General features: G+C 41.4%; 2 protein-coding genes and 1 pseudogene across 3 annotated transcripts in view; 1 reads left to right on the top strand and 2 right to left on the bottom strand.

Moving 5' to 3' along the window:
- CRLF3 (cytokine receptor like factor 3) overlaps positions 1-392 on the bottom strand; it is a 34,774-nt gene extending 34,382 nt beyond the window's left edge. Inside the window, exon 1 of the mRNA XM_007452383.1 lies at positions 175-392. Coding sequence (XP_007452445.1) covers positions 175-291 — 117 coding nt within the window. The 5' untranslated portion in view covers positions 292-392. The remainder of the gene's footprint in view (positions 1-174) is intronic.
- An 8,069-nt stretch (positions 393-8,461) lies between these two features.
- ATAD5 (ATPase family AAA domain containing 5) overlaps positions 8,462-23,116 on the top strand; it is a 35,890-nt gene continuing 21,235 nt past the window's right edge. The window contains 6 exon segments of the mRNA XM_007452382.1: positions 8,462-8,527; positions 10,766-12,687; positions 13,406-13,514; positions 18,238-18,393; positions 20,548-20,671; positions 21,211-21,292. Coding sequence (XP_007452444.1) covers positions 8,462-8,527; positions 10,766-12,687; positions 13,406-13,514; positions 18,238-18,393; positions 20,548-20,671; positions 21,211-21,292 — 2,459 coding nt within the window.
- LOC103070003 (U6 snRNA-associated Sm-like protein LSm3 pseudogene) lies at positions 16,386-16,929 on the bottom strand (annotated as a pseudogene). The gene has a single exon (XR_014368618.1). The product of XR_014368618.1 is annotated as a U6 snRNA-associated Sm-like protein LSm3 pseudogene (transcript).

The raw sequence follows: 23,116 nt of genomic DNA, 5'->3' as shown, positions 1-23,116 counted from the left end.
CCTCCCCATTCCCAGACCCCGCCAGGTCTCCCGAACCTTCAGAGACACTTCCCTTCTCCCTTCAGAGTTTCCGGACACTCCCGCCCCTCGCAGTCCTCCGTGCCCTCGCCCATCGCCGGGCACCCCGCGCCCTCCCCGGGGCCCACAGCGCCCCTGCGGGCGCGGCCCTCCGACCTGCCTCCGCGCCTCCCGCAGCCCCTGCAGCCTCTGGCCTAGCTCCCGCCGGTAGCTCTGCGCCGCCTCCACGCTCTCGCGGGCCTCCTGCAGCAGCAGCTCGGGCTCCAGCTCCATCGTCCCCTCGTCCGGCCGCGCGGCCGGCGGCTGCGGGCGCGGTTGCCGACTGTCCCAGGCGCCGCCGAGCGGCCCCGAGCGGCCACGCGCAGGCGGAAGCACCGCCCCGCCCCGCCCCACGGCGGCCTTGATTGACAGCAGCGCTCAACGAGCGTCCGGGGCCAGGCGCCCCCCGCGCTCAGGCCCAGCTGGTCTCAGCTCAGCTCCCAAGCAGCACCTGCCAGTGATGCTTCCTCGGGGCACGCATGGAGCCAGGGAAAGATTAATGACTACACCTCACGAAGTGCTTCCCGCCCCTTATCTTATTCTGGCCTCACTACGAGGCCTCCTTGTACCTCTATCCCACAGAGGAGAAAACTGTGGGACAGAGAGGAGAATCAACTTTCTCAAGCCGTCGGGATTTCAACCTGGATGGGTCTTGAATCATCATTGTCCTACCTCCCTAGTAAACGAGCATCCCTGCAGTGGCTAGTGTTTTAGGAGGTTACTGTGAATCAGGCACCACGCTCACAGGAATCAAAGGCCCCATCACTCAGAAGCTCGTAGTCTAATGAGGGAGCCAAGACAGAGGCCTAAGCGTGGGCCAGTGGTAGGTACCTAAATCCTGGCAGAGCTGCAAGGCGGATGTTATCAAACTTTCCTGTGTGGGCCAGGTAATTGAAAATGTGGAGCTCGGTGGGCCATAAGGCCTCTGTTGCAATATAGTGAGTAAATGAGTGTGACCGTGTGCTAATAAAACTTATGGACACAAATTTGAATGTCACATAATTGTCACATGTCAAAAAATATTCTCTGCATCTTTTTTTTTTTTTTTTTGGTACGCGGGCCTCTCAGTGTTGTGGCCTCTCCCGTTGCGGAGCACAGGCTCCGCACGCGCAGGCTCAGCGGCCATGGCTCACGGGCCTAGCCGCTCCGTGGCATGTGGGATCTTCCCACACCAGGGCAGGAACCCATGTCCCCTTCATTGGCAGGCGGACCCTCAACCACTGCGCCACCAGGGAAGACTTCTTTGCATCTTTTTTCAACTACTTAAAAAGGTGAAAACCATTCTTCGTTCAGGGGCCATACAAAAACAGATGGTGGGTCAGATGTGGCCTTGGCCATAGTTTTTTGTTTTTTGTTTTTTTAAAGTTTTTACTGGAGTATAGTTGATTTACAATGTTGTGTTACTTTCAGGTGTATAGCAAAGTGAATCAGTTATACATATATCTATATCCACTCTTTTTTAGATTCTTTTCCATATAGGCCATTACAGTGTATTCAGTAGAGTTCCCTGTGCTATCCAGTAGGTCCTTACCAGTTATCTGTTTTATATATCCTAGTGTGTCAATCCCAATCTCCCAGTTTATCCCTCCCCCCTTCTCCCCTCTGGCCATAGTTTGCTGACCCCTGGCTGAGGATGGCAGAGTTGCCTCCCCAGGAAACAAAAACAGAACAGTGATTGTCTCAAGGTTACACAATGAATCTGTGCTAGAGGCTAGACTGCAGTTTTCCTGGGCCAGACTAAAGCTCTTTCTACCACATTGCTTGGTGCTAAGTAAATGACACTTGAAATTAGGGAAGTTTAGAAAATGAAGGCTCTTCTGGAGAAAATGGGAGATTATTTTTATCCTAAAGTAGTAAGGCACTAAGTAAATGCTCAACAAATACCTGTGGAATGAATCAAGGCATTAACTAAACAAAAAGGAGTAAGTAAAGGCACCCCAGGTAAGATAAAACTAAGGAAAGGGTATAAGGACTTGCAGACAGGAATATAAATGGATTGTGTAAGGAAGGAGGAGCAGACCACTTTGCCTGGAGAGGAAGGACAGAATAATATATTGGGAGATGAAGTTAAGAGAAAAGTAAGGGCCCTGGCGTTCAGGTTAAGAAGCTTTGGGCTTCCCTGGTGGCGCAATGGTTGAGAATCCACCTGCTGATGCAGGGAACACGGGTTCGTGCCCCGGTCCAGGAAGATCCCACATGCAGCGGAGCGGCTGGGCCCCATGAGCCATGTCCGCTGAGCCTGCGCATCCAGAGCCTGTGCTCCGCAACGGCAGAGGCCACATCAGTGAGAGGCCCGCGTACTGCAAAAAAAAAAGAAGCTTTGACTTTGATGAATAGACATTAAAGATTTTTGCATGTGCAGTGACATTTGCAAAACAATGTTTTAGGAAGGTAAATGATAGAGAGGTGGGACTTGGGTTTGTCTTAAGGTAAGGCAGGGGTTGGCATACTGTAAATTCTCAATAAATATTTGTTCAGTGAAATGAATATGCATGAGATAACTAGAGGGGAGTAAATAGGCAGAACTAAATGGCGTTAGTCTAGTTATGATATGATGCAGACTTGAATTAGGATGTTGGCTTTTACAGAGTTTTGGGGTCTTTGTTTGTTTGTTATTAATTTATTTATTTTTGGCTGTGTTGAGTCTTCGTCGCTGCGTGCAGGCTTTCTCTAGTTGTGGCGAGTGGGGACTACTCTTCGTTGCGGCGCACGGGCTTCTCACTGCGGTGGCTTCTCTTGTTGCGGAGCACGGGCTCTAGGCAACCGGGCTTCAGTAGTTGCAGCACGCGGGCTCAGTAGTTGTGGCGCACGGGCTTAGTTGCTCCGCGACATGTGGGATCTTCCCAGACCAGGGCTCGAACCCATGTCCCCTGCATTGGCAGGCGGATTCTTAACCACTGTGCCACCAGGGAAGCCCTTGTATGGAGTTTTGACAGTGAGAGCAGGGGGAAAGATAGGCAAATGATTCAAGGGTACAGGAGAGTTTGGACACACATTGAGTCAGTAAAAAACAGGATTTATTCATTGTTCCTGAACATGATATGTTCTGTGTGCTCTCTAAAGCTAATTGAACAGAATTGGCTCCCACTCCAGAAAGCTTTACTAAGTGAAATTAAAAAAAAAAAATTAAAAGGAAAACTTCCATAAAGACAAGCTACCAATCTTAGTCTCATTCAACTTTATTTCCTTGACCTACTAACTGATGGGAGGCAGGAAATGTGTATCTAATATATCCACACTACCCACAAAAATAACAAGAAGAAAACTGAAGTAAAGATGTAAAACTGCGCCCCCAGGCTCTAAATTTTTTTATTTTTTTATTTTTTTAACTTTAGAGCACAAGTTTCTGAAGAGTAAATGCTCTGGTCAATAACAGAGAGGAAGATTGATCTAGAGGTGGTGATGACAGAAGCCAGCAGGCCATCAGACAGGGCTTTACAGAGTTTTTAATCTCCGTGTCACCACATTAGTCTAGCACTGACTTGAATTTCAAGAGTACCCAGAGGTGAGCAGATTCAGAGGCACAGACTCCTCATGCTACAAGAAACAAAGACCTTGGGTTTCCCTGGTGGCGCAGTGGTTGAGAGTCCGCCTGCAGAGGGAGAGGACACGGGTTTGAGCCCCGGTCCGCGAAGGTCCCACATGCCGCTGAGCGGCTGGGCCCGTGAGCCATGGCCGCTGAGCCTGCACGTCCGGAGCCTGTGCTCCGCAACGGGAGAGGCCACAAGAGTGAGAAGCCCGCGTACCGCAAAAACAAAAAAGAAACAAAGGACTTGCTAATTGATTTATTTATGATAAGAATATAATTGCGGGGCTTCCCTGGTGGTACAGTGGTTGGGAATCTGCCTGCCAAAGCAGGGGACACGGGTTCAAGCCCTGGTCTGGGAAAATCCCACATGCCGCGGAGCAACTAAGCCCGTGTGCCACAACTACTGAGCTTGCATTCTAGAGCCCGTGAGACACAACTACTGAGCCCACATGTCATAACTACTGAAGCCTGCGCACCTAGAGCTCATGCTCCACGGCAAGAGAAGCCACCGTAATGAGAAGCCTGCGCACCACAACAAAGAGTAGTCCCCACTCGCCACAACTAAAGAAAGCCTGAACGCAACAACAAAGACCCAACGGAGCCAAAAATTAATTAATTAATTAACTTTTTAAAAAAGCACTGAAGTTTAAGTTAGGAGACTTGGCTAAACATTGTAACTTTGGAAACATGTGTGAGCTACATTTCTCTAAATCGACAATAATGTAAATGTCTTCCTCACAGGACTCATGCAAAGGCTGAATAGTATGGCCAGGTAAAAGCACACATTTATTTACAAAATATCTAAAGAGTACAAGGTATGTGTCTGGCTCTGTGCTTAGGTGCTGGGAATCAAATCAGGAATGAGACCTAGGACTTGCCTTCATAGTCCAGTAGGGGCATCACTCACACATAAGCAGGAATTTATATTCTAATATATTGAATGCAATGAGTAGAAGCACAGAGGCCACCTAATCCAGCCTAAGGTAAAGTGGAAGGAAGAAGGTATCAGGAAAAGTTTCTTGAACAAGGTAAACCGTAAACTGAGTCTTAAGGCTTTTCTTGGCTTGGCCACAGGTGCTTCTCTCCTTTCCCTTCCAAAACCCCATAAAAATAACAATTAAGGGATTTAAAACTGGATTAGGAAAACAAATGGATTAGGGACAAATGGAACAGTAGAGAACACAAAAGAGCACTAGAGAGTTCCATAAATTTTTGGAAGATGGAAAGTGGAGTAGTAGTAATTGCCCAATAAAACTGCAGGAAGTTACAACCTAAACTTCAGAGGATGAACCATTCAGAATTGGGCTAACTCTCCCCAAAGACTCCTGAGAAACTCATCCTTTTAAAAATTTTAGTCACTTAAAAAAAAATCACAACCCCTATTCTGACATTCCTTTCCTTATCCTACTTCCTGCATTATTTTCTCCTCAGCATTTAGCCCTGTCGTACTATATACTTTACTTATGGATCATTTTTATTACATGTCTCTTCCAACCAGAATATAAATTCTAAAAGGATAGGCATTTTTGTCTGTTTTGTTCACAGCTGCTTTGTTCATAGCTGGCACTCATTTGTATTTATGGAATGGATGGAAGGATGAATAACACAGCACATGAGAATGAGGTATGGAACTGAAAAGGGGAGACATCAGTTAATATTAGAGTTAGATATTTTAGGTCCATTGCCCTATTGCATGCATTTAGGTGATGCCGCCACAAAACTGCATGAGATATAAACACCTCTGCCCCTAAATAGACTGGAGGAGAAACGAAGTGGTCCAGAGAAAAGACCTCCACCTATTAACATTAGGAAGTCCCCCAATGAAAATCTCCTGATCATCCTACAGTAGAACCCACTAGAGAGTCCCACCTATGCTAAAAACCTTCAATCAGCTTGAACCATTTTTTAAACAGCTTTATTGAGTATAACTGATTTGCAATAAACTGCATATATTTAGAGTATATGATGTGATGAACTTTTTCATCAGTAGATACCTGTGGAACCATCACCATAACCAATATAAATGAACATTTCCATCACTCCCCAAATTTTCCATGTAACCTATTCCTTTGTAATCTATTCCTCCTTCAACCCCTGAACACAGGCAATGATTATCTGCTTTCTGTAATTAGAGATTAATTTGCATTTTTCTCAAATTTTAAATAAATGGAATCATGCAATATATACTCTTTTTTTCATCCATGTTGTTTCATGTATTGATAGTTCATTTCTTTTTATTGCTGAGTAGTATTTCATGGTATGGATATGTTTGTTAATGTACCTGTTGATAGATTGTTCCAAGTTTTTTACTATTACAAATAAAGCTGCTATCAACATTTCTGTACAAGTGTACAAGTCTTTGTAATATAACTATATTGGGAATGTGGGAGGAGAGAAAGTATGGAGGGTGGTGTTAAAAGAGAATTAACCACCATAACAGGACTTTAATGAATACTGTTTAAAATTGTTAGATCAGGGCTTCCCTGGTGGCGCAGTGGTTGAGAATCCCCCTGCCAATGCAGGGGACACGGGTTCAAGTCCTGGTCCGGGAAGATCCCACATGCTGCGGAGCAACTAAGCCCGTGAACCACAACTACTGAGCCTGTGATCTAGAGCCCAGGAGCCACAATTACTGAGCCCGCGTGCTGCAACTACTGAAGCCCACGTGCCTAGAGCCAGTGCTCCGCAATAAAAGAAGCCAACACAATGAGAAGCCCATGCACCGTAACTAAGAGTAGCCCTCGCTCGCCGCAATTAGAGAAAGCCGGTGCGCGGCAAGGAAGACCCAACACAGCCAAAAATAAATAAATAAAATAAATAAATTTATTTTAAAAAATAGCTGTGTAAAGATATTGAAATATCTAAAGATAAGCAGATATTTATAGTGCTAGAAGACCAAGGGTCGAACCCGTGTCCCCCTGCATTGGCAGGCGGATTCTCAACCACTGCACCACCAGGGAAGCCCTCAACGCATTTTAAATGCTCAGCTTTTTAGAAGAATAAAAAGCGCTAGAGACATACCCTACAACCCAGCAATTCCACGTTTAGTTGTGTATCCTGGAAAAGCACCATTTGTGTTCAAGGAGACAAGAATGTACGCTGACTCATTGTCTGACTAACAGAAAATTGAAGACAATTTAAATGATCATCACTAAGGAAATGGATAAATAAAATGTGCATAATCGGGTGGAATGCTCAGGAATGAAAGGGAACGAATCAGATCGACCTGTATAGCTCTTGAAGACAATGATGAAAGAAACAAATTGCTGAGTGATATTTACATTGTTACCTTTTATGTAAAGAAAAACAAAACTAAAGATTTTTCTACGGATACGTATATGTATGTAAAAGTATTAAGAAAGGCTGCAATGCTATCCACCAAATAGGTAATACTGGCTGCCATTGGGGCTAAGAGGAAGAGACCGAGTTAGGGGGTGAAAGTCAGACTTTCAGTTTTTTCTGTAATTTTCTAATTGATTTCTCCTCCTCCTCCACGCTCTTGCTCTTCCATCTTCTCCTCGTCGCCGTCATTCTCCTTGCGCAGCGTTCTTACACTACGTGAGTTATAAATAAACGAAACCAAAACAACAAAACAGTTTATATTTAGAAGTGCAGTATCCCTTCCTGAAAAACTTTATCCGGGGTTAATAATTTTCAAGGAGAAAGTAATTACCACTAATTTCATTGGAGAAATTTGTACCCTTTATGTTGTCCAGGCAATAGCAAATACCATAAAGATAGACACAATTACGTCAACAGTTAATATCAGTTTGCATAACCCGACCGAACAAGGTGGCTTCCCGTTACTATTTGACAGGTGTATTTACATGACTTGTTTCAGCTCTTACATACCGTGTAGTTAAAACTAGCACTCAGACAAAATAAACACACTCTCTATATTGCAAGTGCAATGAAAAATAAAAAGTAAAGCTAAACATGTCTGTGAAAACAATGCAAATGATGTATGAGATTATCTTCACTACAAACTAGCAAACTACTGGTACCCAGCAACAACTCGAACACACGCCAGCCAGCTGAGGCGACGACCTTGGGCTCCTAGCTGCTCGCGAGGACGAAATCCACGGGAAGAAATGCCTCCTGAGATCAATTAGGGGTAAAAAGTCGAAATCTCGGACCCCAAGTGGGCGTATCTCTAGGTAGGACGCTTGCCAAAATAACATTTTATTCCGTGTGGTAGTGTAATTAATTGTTCTTCACTTTTCTGTATTTTTCGAATTTCCACTTTTAAATAGGGGCTAGTCTGGGGCGTCAAAAGTATGGGGTTCTAATTCTGCCACCAACGGACTTAGTCAAATCATATCCTCATCAGTGAAACTGGGCGTTAGATGTTTGAATCTCCGAAGTCCCCGCTACGTTTAGATTCACGGTAAAGCAATCCCGCCTCCTGCACGCTTGCCAAAGAAGCATTTTGGCCCTCTCGCCTCACTGTCCGCGCAGCCTCCGGAAGCAATCTAAACTCCGCCCCCTGCACTCTGGACGGCGCGAAAACCCAATTGACAAGAACTCCCTCCGAAACCCGCGGGTAGGATCTGTGTTCGGCCTGCTTTCCCCGCGGGATCCTCAGTCCCTATCACTCAGAACTGGAGCAGCGGCCTCAGGGGCACCCCGCACTCACCGACCGCGCCCGAGGGTCTTCGCTGCCCGCGCTTTCTCACCGCCTCTTCCCGCGTTCTACTTGGTTGAGCTGGGCCCAGCCTCTGCGACCACCCCGGGCAGTGGGCGCGGGGGAGTCCGAGGCGGACCCCGCGGCCCAGCTCCTCGCTCCTGCTGGAGCCGGCCGCCTCCATGGCCTCCCGACAGGCCGGGCCGGGCCACGGAAGGTCCTAGGAACCGGGATTCCGGGAAGCAAGGAGCATGGTGGGGGTCTTGGCCATGGCGGCGGCGGCTGCTCCCCCTCTGGTGAAAGACTACGGGAATGAGGTGAGCTTGAATATCTCCGAATGTTGGGTGTGGGGGAGAGGTAATCCCGACTTAGGATCTATGAGGGGGAAGGAGAGATCTGGTGACGCCCCAGAGTCTGACATTCTGTGGAACAATTGCTGGGGTGTGTCGTTTCTTAAAGACGTGATAGGTGCCTAGAGTATTGGGATTGTGAGATGTTTGCGGGGACCTTAAGAGGCCTAGTAAAGGACTAGTTCCCAGATCCTGAAATGTTTCTGGAACTTGATGTTTTGGACTTGTGAAATGTTACGGAGGATCCCAGGGTCAAGTCTGGTGTTCATGATAAGGAATCAGAACTTTAGCGTTGAAAAGAATCTTTAAGTTCTACCTGTCCACCCAATCACCTGCTCTAGGAATACCGCTTAGATTGTCACTACAGGAATCAAAAAAGGCACTTCATTTAAAAATCACTATCTCATTGTTCTAGGGCTTAAGATACTGCAGTTAGAAGTCCCAGCTTGGCATGCTGTTATTCTCCTGTGTTCATCAAATTTCAGTGAAATGTACTAAGCAGTTGTTGTTAAGAGATTCTAATGCCATGAGGTAGTGGAGTAGCATCTAAAAGTAGACGGTTTTGCTATATTTTTACACCTTTCAAGCTCACATTCTAACAAGTATGCAAACAGATGTCTTCGAAGTGAGCCAAGATGTATATTCACTTATTTCGCTGGGACTCTTTCTTACTTTTTAGAATTGAGTACTTTTGTCTGCCTGCTAATAGATGTTATGCTGATACCTCTTTGCTGAAAAGGCAGTTGCTCTGCTTGTCTCAGGTGTGAAGAAAGACTTTTGATACTTGAATTACACAGTTCTTGCTTTTTGTTTCCTCAGTTTTCCAGTCTTTGCATTACACTTTCTGCTTTTGGTGCCCTGCTTAGAGGGCTATTACACAGTAATGATACTTACTGTTTAGTGTTTTAAGGGTAAGGACCTTATACACATTATTTTACTTAATATCAACCCTGTGATGAGGTGTTATTATCTGTATTCTACAGATGAGAGAAGGTTAAGAAGTAATTAAAGGTAAGTTAGGTTAGAAAAAGTAAGTTCGAAAATTAACAGTTATTTGCTTAAGGTCCCACACTAGTAGATGTCAGAGCCAGCACTTGAACTTAGATCTGCCTGACTCCAGAGCCTATGGCATTGTGCCTCTGATACGAGCTCACGATAATAATAATACTAACAACTCATTAGCATTTTCTTCTAGTACATTTATCAGTTCATTTTAAGATGTACAATTTTAATCTGTCTGTAATTTAGTTTGTCTCATATTTATCCAGAGGGTTAAAATTTGTCCCAGTACTATTTATTAACTACTTCTTTGCCCACTAACTTGAGTGCTACTATTATAATATACCAAATTCTTAAATACACACTTATGTCTCTTTCTGGTTTTCTAATCGGTTCTATTAAGTTGCCTGCCTATTCATGCATCAGTGCTATGCTTTTAATCATGATAGCCTTATAATCCATTTTCATTTTCTAGACTTATAATTCTTTTGTTACTTATCTTCAAAAAAAACAAAAAGGTTTTCTTGTTGTTCTGGCAAGTTTTTTCTAACAAATGAACTGAGGGAAGTTAAAAATAAAGTTGATGGAGCTTTTTTTTAAGGGTACTAAATAGTATAAGAGGCAGGCAGTAACTCTTAATAGCATACTAAAACACTGAAAAGTCTTGTTTTATTTGTAGTAAATGTCCACTATAATTTTTACTTAATTAGTAAATTTTGGGATCCTAGGCTTGTTCACCATGTACCTGTTTCTTGGAAATAGTTAGAATGATTTGTTTATTTTTAACTAAAACAGTATAAAGGGAATGGAAATAATATGTATAGAGTTCCTAGCATGCATCAGACTTCACATGTTTGTATGTAATATGTTCATTACAAATTCTGTGGGGTGGGTGGTACTATTCAAAGGTTATAGAGTAAACAGAGGCCAGCAGTAATTAACACATTTTTACACAAGCATAGGGGGCCTTGAAACTTTTTATTGACGTATAATATATAAAGTACACAAATTATAATTGTATAACTTGACGTGACATTGAGATTTGAATGTAGGTTTAACTTTAAAGCTCTTTTTCTTCCTAATATGTAATGTTTATCAACTAAGGGAGCCTTCCTTTTTTTTATCGCATTACATAAAATAATAGATCCATGTTTAAAATTTATGTTGCTTGAAATAAGTGCTTTTTTTCTTCTTTTAAATTGATAGGCAAGCAAGAAGCGAAGGAAAGATGATGACAGAACTTGCAAAACAATCACTAAATATTTATCACCAATGGGGAAGACTGGAGACAGGGTTTTCTCTCCACCAAAATCCAGTAATATTCTGGATTATTTTAGAAAGACTTTACCCACAAATGAGAAAACTCAAACAGCAAAAAAGTACAAGATAAAGTCATCCACACCATTGCCTGCTGACAGTGACAAAGACTGTAAAACACCTTTGGAAATGTCCTCAAATACAGAGAATAGGAAGAGAGGAAAGAGACTTAATTTATCTCATCAACTAAGTCATATTAAAACTGAAAATGAATCTGCAATTGAAATTAACAGTGATGATAGCAAGGAAGACTCCAGTTTAAGTAACAATTTTGTGGAAAGTAGTACTTCTGCTTTACTCTATAAGAAACATGTCGAGGTACTTGCAGAAAGTATTCAAGATACCAAAAAACAATCAAGCACTATGACCTCCAAAAAAAGTTCTAAGAAAGTAAGTCCTAAACAAGGCCCCTCAAAAAATGATCGCAGAAAATTGAGGAAAAGGAAGCACAGAGAGGTAATAGATCTATGTGAAAGTTTACCCTTAGCAGAGGAACTAAATCTCCTTAAAAGAGATGGTAATGATAGTAAGCAGATAATGCCTTCCCTAACTAATGAGATGGAAAATACTGCAAATGATGCAGAATCTAGAGATAATATAACTAAAACAGCCCAGTTAAATGATAGTACAATAACTGTCTCATATGAGGAATTTTTAAAAAGTCACACCGAAAGTAAAGTGGAACAGGCACCAGACTCTACAGTGTCTATTTGTATTCCTTCTGAAACTGTTGATGATGCAGTCAAAAGTGGTTGTATGACTGACCCAGAAACCTATGAAATTTCCCAACAGGTCCGCTTTAAGACAGTCACTGTTCTTGCACAGGTTCACCCCATCCCTCCGAAAAAGACAGGGAAAATACCCTCAATTTTCTTGAAACAAAAGCAGGTGGAAATGGAAAATAGTCTGTCTGATCCTGAGAATGAACAGACGAGTCAGAAAAGAAAATCTAATGTCGTTATACATGAGGAAGAACTAGAATTGGCAGTGTTGGAAGCTGGAAGTTCTGAAGCTGTGAAACCAAAATGCACTCTAGAAGAAAGACAGCAGTTTATGAAAGCATTTAGGCAGCCAACATCAGATGCACTTAAAAATGGAGTCAAAAAGTCTTCTGATAAGCAGAAAGAGCTCAATGAAAAATCTTTAAATGAGGAAGGAAGAGACAATAATTCTAAAAAAATCATGGAAAATCCTAATATTCAAATGGTTTCAAATAATGGCAATTCACAGACACATGCTGATAAAGGAGGTTTTCCTAAGGAGAAAAGTAAAAAGCTGAAGAAAAAGAATAAAAAAATCTTAGATACTGGTGCTATTCCAGGTGAAAATAGAGAGAGAAATCCTCAAGAGAAAGAATCATCTTTTTCCTTTAAAGAGAAACAAAATCAAAACAGGCTTAGAATGAGTTTAAGACAAAAGAAAACAGAAGTTTTCAAAAACAGCACATTACTTAACAGCAAAAACCTTGTTTGTGAAGGTGCAGCAGATGATGACCCTCTAAAAATTTCCTCTCCGTGTAACAATAAGTCTTCAAGAAAAACCGGCATACCAGTTAAGGATAAAGTTATACACTGTAAAGCTGAGACTGAAGACACCTTGGTATATGTTTCTACACTGAAACCAAGCAGAAGATCTGTAATAAGTAGCAGCACACCTGCTACAGTAATCATTAGAGCTACTGATTCTGAAGACGCACAAGACGATAGTCCAGTAAAAGCTTCCACTCCAAAAGCAGCGAACTTATCAGGGAAGCGTAGCTTATATACAGCGGAATTAATAACAGTATCCTCTGATTCAGAGAGTCCTATTAGGTAAAGTTTTGTTTTGTTCTCAAGTTCTAAATATTCTGCATGTATTATTAGATGTGAAGGAAAATATGTCAAGCACTGAAGAATTGTGGTTTTTTTTTTTCTAGAACACAGCTGATTTATAAGAAAAAGAAAACAGGGTTTCAAAAATGTTGCTCATTTTCCATATTTAATTTAAAGTCAGGCATGATTTCAGAAGAATTCTAGACGTATTTTAGATGAGTTTTAAACTCTTATTTATCGTAGTTGTTAATTCCTGGAGAAATATCCTCCAAATATGAATTCTGTGCATTTAACAAACATAAGATTAAAAATAAATCATAGAACTTTTTTAGGTAAGCTGAGCCATATACTGTGAGGTATTGTGTTGGCCAGAAAGTTTGCTCAGGTTTTTCCATAAGATGCCTCGGGAAACCCGAATGAACTTTTTGGCCAACTCAACATATACTTGCATGTTGGTTCTGGCTAATCTTAGGGGCTAATTTTCTGGAAAGCTTATGATTTATAAAATGAAACTATATTTTCTAAGAGTTTAACATTGAGTTTGGCTTACTTTTGAATCAGTAGTTTGAAACTGATGGGGGGGGTGTCTTTTTTCGTTTTCTGTTTCAGAACTGTCCAGAAATTAGAGCCCTAGTTGGTTCCTTTCTATATTTAATTGAAATTCTTACACATTATAATCATATAAATGTTTGTGAATATCTTTTTGGGTTTTTTTCAGAATGAAATTCACCAGAATTAGTACTCCCAAAAAATCTAAGAAAAAATCTAAGAAAAGGTCTAAGAAATCTGAAGCAGCTGATGAAGATTTTGAGTCTCAGACTAGAAAGGTAATTGAAATATTAGGGTGTCCTGTAAGTGGTATTCTGTTTTGTAAAACAATAACTATTACTATTGGAAGTGATACGCCAAAAGAAGATTCACATATTTCATAGATTGGTTATGTTAACTATAACCCTATATTATTTTTTGCTGTTATTTTATTCCTCTAGTTAGCTTATTAAGAGATCAACATATCTTATTGTGAGATGAAAGCAATTGATAAAGACAGTATCGTTTACTTAGAAAAAGTTTTCTTAGTGACAGTTATATTCCAATCTTTTTCCCTAAGGCTGCTTATGGAAATAAGCATGATTGAATTTTTGGTTTATTTCTATAGATTAGAGGCTAACAAGTGGGGTCTCTCAACCCTGGTACTGTTGACATTGTGCGCTGGATAATTCTTTGTTTTGGGGAACTGTCTTGTACATTATAGGATGTTTAGCAATAATCCTGGCCTCTACCCCTGACATGCCAATAGCACCCCAACTGCCCTAGCTATGACAACCAAAATATCTCCAGTCATTGCTAAATATCCCCTGGAGGGAAAAATCACCCCCAGTTGAAAACCACTATCCTAAAGGGAGAGGTTGTATGTATAAGAATAGTTTAGCTGCTTTTGTAGAGTAAACTGCTTATCCCTTATGATGAGAGAATTGGATTCACTCCTGGGTGAGTAGGTACAAGTGTGTGTGTGTGTGTGTGTGTGTGTGTGTGTGTGTGTGTGTGTTGAAAAAGCCACCAGGGTGGTTCTGATATAATCCTTGGGTGAAAGCCACTGCCACAGAAAGTTGGTATCTCTTTTGTTTTTATTTAACAACTCTTTTTTTTTTCCGTGTGGGGCGGCGGGGGGCTTCTTATCTCACTCTAGGTACTATGCTTGGTACTGTTATCATTAATCTTATAAAGTAAATATTTAAACCTGTTTTGAAGGACAGTGGCGCCAAAGGAGGTGAAAATATTTTTGAGAGTTGACATGATATATGATGGAATTTAAGCTGGGGACAGGGAAAAGGGGTACCAGGGGCTGATAAATAAGGAGAAAGTAGAGAGCTGTCAGGACGGAAGTTCCTGTTTTAGTCAGGAGTAACCAAGTGTGAGCTGGGAGGGCAGGCAGCTAGGTCAGAAAGGAGGGTGTTGGAAATGACTGGTTTTTGAGATGATAGGACTATGGTTGATTTTGATTTTCTTCATTTTTCTGTTTTTTGTTTTTCTATAAACATGAACTTTTAAAAACTTTTATCAGAAAAATAACTGTTAGAAAAAAAAACAGATTTCAGGTAATAGCAGAACTACATGCCAAAATGCATGTGGAGTTTCTTTTTTTCACACATTCACTAAAACATGTCTTTTTTTTTTTTTCCCCGGTACACAGCCCTCTCACTGTTGTGGGCTCTCCCGTTGCGGAGTGCAGGCTCAGCGGCCACAGCTCACAGGCCCAGCCGCTCTGCGGCATGTGGGATCTTCCCGAACCGGGGCACGAACCCGTGTCCCCTGCATCGGCAGGAGGACTCTCAACCACTGAGCCACCAGGGAAGCCCTCTCTTTCTTAACTGTTTCAATGATTGAGTCGTTAATTTAAATTTAGCTGGATTATTTTGAATACTAACTTATCCTAAGGTTCATCAGCCTGTCAAAAATGTTGCTAGGGACTTCCCTGGTGGTGCAGTGGTTAAAAATCCACCTGCCAATGCAGGGGACACGGGTTTGAGCCCTGGTCCGGGAAGATCCCTCATGCCGTGGAGCAACTAAGCCCGCGAGCCACAACTACTGAGCCCACACACCTAGAGCCTGTGCTGTGCAACAAGAGAAGCCACCACAATGAGAAGCCCGTGCACCGCAACGAAGATCCAACCCAGCCAAAAATCAATCAATCAAATAAACTTATGAAAAAGAAAAAAATTTTGCTAGCAGAACAACAAAAATCTGTCGCTCTGCTACTATAAAGCAGATCCTTAACATTCCTAACCTCCTTATGTATGTTCTGAATATCCATATCCTTTTTTTTATACTTTAGTTTTAATTAAAAAAATATTTTTTTCCATGCCTCTTCTTTTTAATGTTTTTAAAAAACATTTAAAAAGTTTTTGGAATTCCCTGGGTGTCCAGTGGTTAGGACTCCATGCTTCCACTGCAGGGGGCACAGGTTCGATCCCTGGTGTGGGAACTAAGATCCTGCATGTCACAAGGCACAGTCAAAAAAAAATTTTTTTTAACTTTTTAAAAACAGCAAACATTTGATTAAAAGACACAGTAGTATATAAATTTAAAAGTGAAAACTTTTAAAATTTTCTCTCTCCTACTGTTTGGGGGGAACCCACTTTTTTTTTCTTAATTGCTCTCTCTCTTACTTTTTAGAAAGATTCTACTGAACTTTTAAATGCTGCTTATATTATTTATTTCTTTGGATTTAATTAATTAATTAATTTGACTGCCTTGGGTCTTTGCTGCTGTGCGTGGGCTTTCTCTAGTTGTGGCGAGCGGGGTCTACTCTTCATTGCAGTGTGCGGGCTTCTCATTGCAATGGCTTCTCTTGTTGTGGAGCACGGGCTCTAGGTGTTCCGGCTTCAGTAATTGTGGCACGCAGGCTCTAGAGCACAGGCTCAGTAGTTGTGGCGCATGGGCTTAGGGGCTCCATGGCATGTGGGATCTTCCCGGACCAGGACTGAACCCGTGTACCCTGCATTAGCAGGCGGATTCTTAAGCACTGTGCCACCAGGGAGGTCCCCAGGAGGAACCCACTTTTAATAGTTACAAGTTCATCTGTCCAGACTTTTTCCTATCCTTAAATATTTATATGTCATTTTTAAAAGGGATCATATAATGTGAGCTGTTTTGCAGCTTGCTTGCTATGTGTTTTGTTTGGGGTTTTTTTTTGCATCTTGGTGATCACATTTATTGGAAGGGTTGGAGAAAAATAAAAATGCCATTTAGCTTAAGAATTTGTGAGTTAGCTACAAATCAACTTATTTCAGAAGTGGAGGAATTCTTGGTTATTTCTTAAAATGAAAACGTACGCCTGTTTCTCTTTTGAATATTATCTACATTTAAAGAGGCAATCATACAAAATCTCCTATTTTCCACACAGGATAAATTCTTTGTTTCAACCAACTCTCAATGGTGGGGCAACTAGCACAACACCGTCTCCCCGGACAAAGAGCATCGGGATATTCCGTTTGGTTGATTTATATATCTCTTCATATGTTTCTTCATCAATTTCTATAGTTGTCACAGTTTCTTCCACATCTCCCAATATCATATTTAAATGATCATAAGCATGTAACCTGCCTCGAAGCTCTCTGTCGTTTCTCATTTTCACATAGATTCGTTCATCCAGACTGAGCCTGGTGAGATCCAGAGGCTCTTCTACAGTGTTGGTAGTTTGATGCTGGTCCACGTCGTCTGCCATCTTCCAAACCCTGCGCTCTTTGCTTGCTATGTGTTTTTAATCCAAATGTAAAAACCTGTAGAACTCAGAATATGGAAAATACATTATCTGGAAGATAATATTTAAATGCACAAGATCGCTTAGTACATCAGTGGCAGAGCCAGGCCTGAAGGCCAGACTTTATTCTTATCAGTGCTCTTTTCCATACCTACTACCTTTTCAACCTCTCTCTAAAGGATTCAGCCTAAAAGTGACTAAAATCAAAGAATAGATGCCATGAAGATAATGGGGAAATAACCAATAATTCTTATCTGTACAGACATCTATTTGTTTGTTTGTTTTGGTTGCACCACGTAGCATGTGGAATTTCCCTGACTAGGGATTGAACCCATGCCCTCTGCACTGGAAGCGCAGAGTCTTAACCACTGGGCCACCGGGGAAGTCCCCAGACATATTTTTTTTTTTTTTCTTTTTGCGGTACGCGGGCGTCTCACCGCTGTGGCCTCTCGCGTCGCGGAGCACAGGCTCCGGACGCGCAGGCTCAGCGGCCACGGCTCACGGGCCCAGCTGCTCCGCGGCACGCGGGATCCTCCCGGACCAGGACACAAACCCTTGCCCCCTGCATCAGCAGGCAGACTCCCAACCACTGCGCCACCAGGGAAGCCCGCCAGACATCTAGTTTAAAAAATTTTTTTATATACAGACATTTAATATGGATATCTTTTTGGGTATTTTTCACAAATGTAATTATATTTATCTGAATAGATTTCAAGCAAGAAATAAAGGCAAACCAAGTATAATTAGACACATTTTAATTTCATTTCCTTGGTAAGATTTGAATAACCATTTTTTTGGTCTTTTATTTAGTATGATCTGTGATTATATTTTTCTATTATATATGTACTTAGTGGACTTCATTTTTTAGAGCAGTTTTAGGTTCACAGCAAAATTGAGCAAAAGGTATAGATTTCCCATATACCCAGTGCTGTCACACATGCATAGCTTCCCCATAATATCAAAATAGTACATTTGTTATAATTGATGAACTTACATTGACACATCATTATCACCCAGTGTCTAGTTTAAATTAAGGTTCACTGTTGGTATTGTACATTCTGTGGGTTTAGACAAATGTGAAATGACATGTATCCACCATTATAGTACCATACAGAGTAGTTTCACTGCCTTAAAAATCCTCTGTACTCTGCCTGTTCGTCCCTTCCTTTTTCCCTGGCAACTACTGATCTTTTTACTGTCTTTAAAGGTTTGCCTTTTCTATTTTTTTCTATTATTAAATATAAAATATTTGCCAGTAACCTAAATTATTATTTCACATTTGTGTTTAGGTAAGCAGTGCTTCAAAAAATGTATCCAAAGCAAAACAATTGATTGAAAAAGCAAAAGCTTTACACATTAGTAGGTCAAAAGCTACTGAAGAAATAGTGACACCTTTAAGGCGTTCGTCCAGACATCAGACGCTCCCTGAAAGGTCAGAAACAGAAGTAAGTATTACAAATATTCATTGATACAAATTCTGTTCTGTTCTTCTGTTTGAAATGGGAGAAGGTAACTGTTATAAAATTATAAGGTAGAATTGTAGGAAGCCGTGAGGTGGTAGAAAAATATCATTTTCCATTCTCTTTTCGAAGGCTTTGGCTCTCTTTTTTTTTAATTTAATTTAATTTTTTTGGTACGTGGGCCTCTCACTGTTGTGGCCTTTCCCATTGCGGAGCACAGGCTCCGGACGCGCAGCCTCAGCTGCCATGGCTTACGGGCCCAGCCGCTCCGCGGCATGTGGGATCCTCCTGGACCGGGGCACGAACCTATGTCCCCTGCATCGGCAGGCGGACTCTCAACCACTGCGCCACCAGGGAAGCCCTTTGGCTCTCTTTTGCCTACAGAATACACTCAGAATCCTTATCAAGTCATTCAAGATCCTTCTTAGGCTGAACTAGCTCCTCCTTTTCCTCAAAACAACCCCCCCTTCCTCAAACACACTCTTTTTGCTCTGTCATACCAAATTATTCATTTTTCCCCAAAGGCTGCAATTTTTACTTTTTTCAGTTTGTAGTTTCAGCGTAAAATGTATATTAGGTACTCTCTTCCACCTGAGGAATTCCTACTCAGAGTTTAAGATCCTGCTAAATTATGCCACCATCTCTCTCTCTTTTTTTAAAAAATATAATAACATGATTTATTTAAAGTGTGCAATTCAGTCACTTTTAAAGAGTGTGCATTCATTCACAGAGTTGTGCATTCATCACCACAGTCAGTTTTAGAATATTTCATTACCCCCAAAAGAACCCTCATTCTCCTTAGCTGTCACCTTCCTATCTCCCCTCCCCCAGCCCTAGCCAAACACTAATCTACTTTCTGTCTCTATAGATTTGCCTATTCTGGACATTTAATATAAATGGTATCCTACCATATGTGTCCTTTGTATCTGGCTTCTGTCATTTAGCATAATGTTTTAAAGGTTCTTCCATGTCGTAGAATCAGTATTTTGTTTCTTTTTATTACCAAGCAACACCCCATTATATGGAAATACCACATTTGATTTACCCATTCATCAGTTGATGGACATTTGGGTTGTTTCACTTTTCGGCTATGAAAAATGCTGTGAATAATCGACTACCTACTCTTGAAAGCTTTGCTGATGCCTTCAAGACAAATAGTTTCCTTCCCTATATGTACTGTAATTTACTTTCATGGGGTTTTTTTTTGTATTTAGTCAGTATTACTTTCACTATACTGTATTATAGCTAGTTAAACTATGTTTTAAAATAAATTTATTTATTTATTCATTTATTTTTGGTTGTTTGGGGTCTTCGATGCTGCGCACGGGCTTTCTTTAGTTGTGAGCGGGGGCTACTCTTCGTTGCGGTGCGCGGGCTTCTCATTGCGGTGACTTCTCTTGTTGCGGAGCAGAGGCTCTAGGCATGCGGGCTTCAGTCGTTATGGCATGTGGCCTCAGCAGTTGCGGCTTGCAGGCTCTAGAGCACAGGCTCAGTAGTTGTGGTGCACGGGCTTAGCTGCTCTGCGGGCATGTGGGATCTTACTGGACCCGGGCTTGAACCTGTGTCCCCTTCATTGGCAGGCAGATTCTTAACCACTGCACCACCAGGGAAGCTCACTAGTTAAACGATTTACTCATAGATTAGCTCTCCCTCTGTCCTCTAAACCCTGGTGTAAACTTGACACCAACTCTAGAGTTTCATTTTTGTGTGCGTTCCCAGTGCCTGCTGTATTGCCTAACACATAGTAGATGCTCAATAGATGTATGCTGACCACATGAGAACTTACCAGACTTCATCTAATACATATCTAGGATGTATAGTTCTGAAAGGGAATAGCCATAATTATTATAGCTTGGTTGTATTGATTCTTTTATCTGCAATATAGTCTGTTCGTTGCTTCTTTAAAAAAGAAAACCCATGGTCATAATAAATCCACTCTTTGATCACGTGAACTTGTATGATATAAGCACAGACTATTGCCATTCATATCCTGTGTTTTCCGTGTTAGTTTCTGACAGGGAGATGTATGGAGTTCCTAATGTGATTATCTTGTCATGGCTTCTAGCACTGTAATCCTTTTGAAATTTTAATAACATTAATTGTATGTTATTAAAAATTTTTTTTCTTATTCTGTCTTAGGACTCTGTAATAACAGGTTCAAGTCCTACTCCTTTAAAGCATCCTGAGAAAAATCAGAAGAAACTTCAGTGTCTGAATGATGTGTTAGGAAAAAAACTTAACAAGACTCCTAAAAATGTCCCTGGTAATCAGATTTGATAACTTGATGATGAACATTAGAATGTTTTGGGGGGATTATATTGTTCTGAACTTTAACTTTATCTCATTTTGATTTAATCTCTTGTCTTATAAAATATAACCTTTTAATTATATTAAATATTTCTATTTTAATGAGTAAAGTTATAATGTAGTGAAGAGTTTTACAAAAGGTAACTGAGTGTATTTTAACTGATTACATTTCTTTGTATCTATTTAGCCTCAGTTAACTTAGTGGTTCCCAAAGCTGACTGATTATCAAAATCATCTGGTAAATTTAAAAAATTTTTAAATCCTTAGGTCCTTCCCTAGACATACTGACTGAGAATCTCCAGAGGTGGGTTGTGGGAATCTGTAGTTTAAAAAGAAGCTCCCCAAGAGATTCTGATATTGAGTTTGCCAAGTTGAGAGATCAGCTCATTATAGAAAATTTTTTAATTAAAAAGTTCTTTTTTAAGTTTTAAAAGTACCTAGAGGTAAGTGGAGATGATGAACCTTGATACTAACCTAAGCATTTATTTTTCTAAGGAAAAGTGAAAGTCGCGCCTTTATTTCTTACTAGAAAGACTCAGAAAACAGCTGATCCTGTCCTTGGTTTTGATGAAAGCAGGTCAGTCTGATACAAATTTTAAAATGTCAAAATATTTCATGGAATGTATTTTGCATTCATTTACTTTGATGAGAAAGCATTTAAGTTCTCATTTGAAGCTTTGATAAATCCATTTTAACAGATGACAACATTGACAATGCTACAACTGCAATTTGAAGATCTTGGTCTTTTGCAAATATTTTGTGTCCATCTCTAGACAAAACAGTGGGAAAATAAACGAGCAAACCAAAAAGCTGATTTATGAACTTGTTCAGTAAATATTTAAATACCTACTACGTAGCAGGTGCTGTTTTTGGTACTAGGAATATCATGGGGAATAAGACACATTCCCTGTCCTCAGGAGGCTTATACCCTAGAGGAAAGACAATCTCTGATTAAACATTAATTGGGGGCTTCCCTGGTGGCACAGGGATTGAGAGTCCCTCTGCCGATGCAGGGGACACGGGTTCGTGCCCCGGACCGGGAAGATCCCACATGCGGCGGAGCGGCTGGGCCCGTGAGCCATGGCCGCTGAGCCTACACGTCTGGAGCCTGTGCTCCACAATGGGAGCGGCCCCAACAGTGAGAGGCCCACGTACCGCAAAAAAAAAAAAAAAAAAGTTTGTTCAGTCGATTTGGTCTTGTCAAGCAAGGATTTTCTTTTTTTTTTTTTGAGGTATGCGGGCCTCTCACTGTTGTGGCCTCTCCCGTTGCGGGGCACAGGCTCCGGACGCGCAGGCTCAATGGCCATGGCTCACGGGCCCAGCCGCTCCGCGGCATGTGGGATCTTCCCGGTCCGGGGCACGAACCCGTGTCCCCTGCGTTGGCAGGTGGACTCTCCACCACTGTGCCACCAGGGAAGCCCCAAGCAAGAATTTTCTGAGCAAATGACATCTGAACTGAAGGATGAGCAGGAGTTCATCAGGGCGAGGAGCAGTGTTCCAGCCAGAGGGACCATCTGCAGAGTCCCTGTGGCTGCAAGGAGCATGGTAAACACAGGAGGTTGAAGGAATGCCAGTGTGACTTGAGCAGAAACAGCACGGGTGAGAGAAATGAGATTACGCTGGAGAGGTGGCTGCCAGCCCATGTGGGTGGGGCCCTTAGGTCGTATGAAAGAATTTTGTCACTATGCCAAGAGCAATGAGAAGCAATCAGAGGGTTTTAAACAGGAGTATGGACATAAGCATTTGGATTTTGAAAGTTTAATTTGACTGCTGGATTAATTTGGCTCTTGTACAGAGAGTGGGATGGAGGAGGGATTAGAGTGGATGCAAGGGTTTGGGTGTGAGATGATGGAGGTGTGGACTCAGGTGCTGGAGATGACGTATGAAAAGATTTTAGGAGAGAAATTTAAGAACCCTTGATGATTAGTTAGACACAGGGGCTGGGGTGGGAGAGATGAAGGTAGAAGGATGACACTTAAGTTCTGGTCTGTGCCAGTAGATGGCATGATGGAAGAAGACCAGGTTTAGGGACATGAGTTCAGGTTATTTTTTTTTCCTGTTTCAGTTTTATTGGGGAATAATTACATATTGTTAAATGCACAAATCTTAAGCATACAGTTTTGATAAGTACACTTATCAAAGTGTATCAAGATATCAAGATATAACATCTGTCTTTTACTCCCTAACGGTTACTTACTCTTTTTCTGTATCACCACCATCACAAAAGGTTACCACTCTTCTGATTTCTATTACCATCAATTAGTTTGACTTCTGTTGCCATGGGTTAGTCTTGTCTGTTTTAGAACTTCATGTAAACTTTATATATATTGTTTTGTGCCTAACTGCTCTTGCTCAGTACACACACACACACACACACACACAGATATATACTTTTTTTTTT

Source organism: Lipotes vexillifer, unplaced genomic scaffold (genome assembly GCF_000442215.2).
Source record: "Lipotes vexillifer unplaced genomic scaffold, Lipotes_vexillifer_v1.1 scaffold216, whole genome shotgun sequence".
Lineage (NCBI taxonomy): Eukaryota > Metazoa > Chordata > Mammalia > Artiodactyla > Lipotidae > Lipotes > Lipotes vexillifer.
Note: the sequence above shows the minus strand (reverse complement) of the source record. Positions and strands in the feature narration are given on the sequence as shown.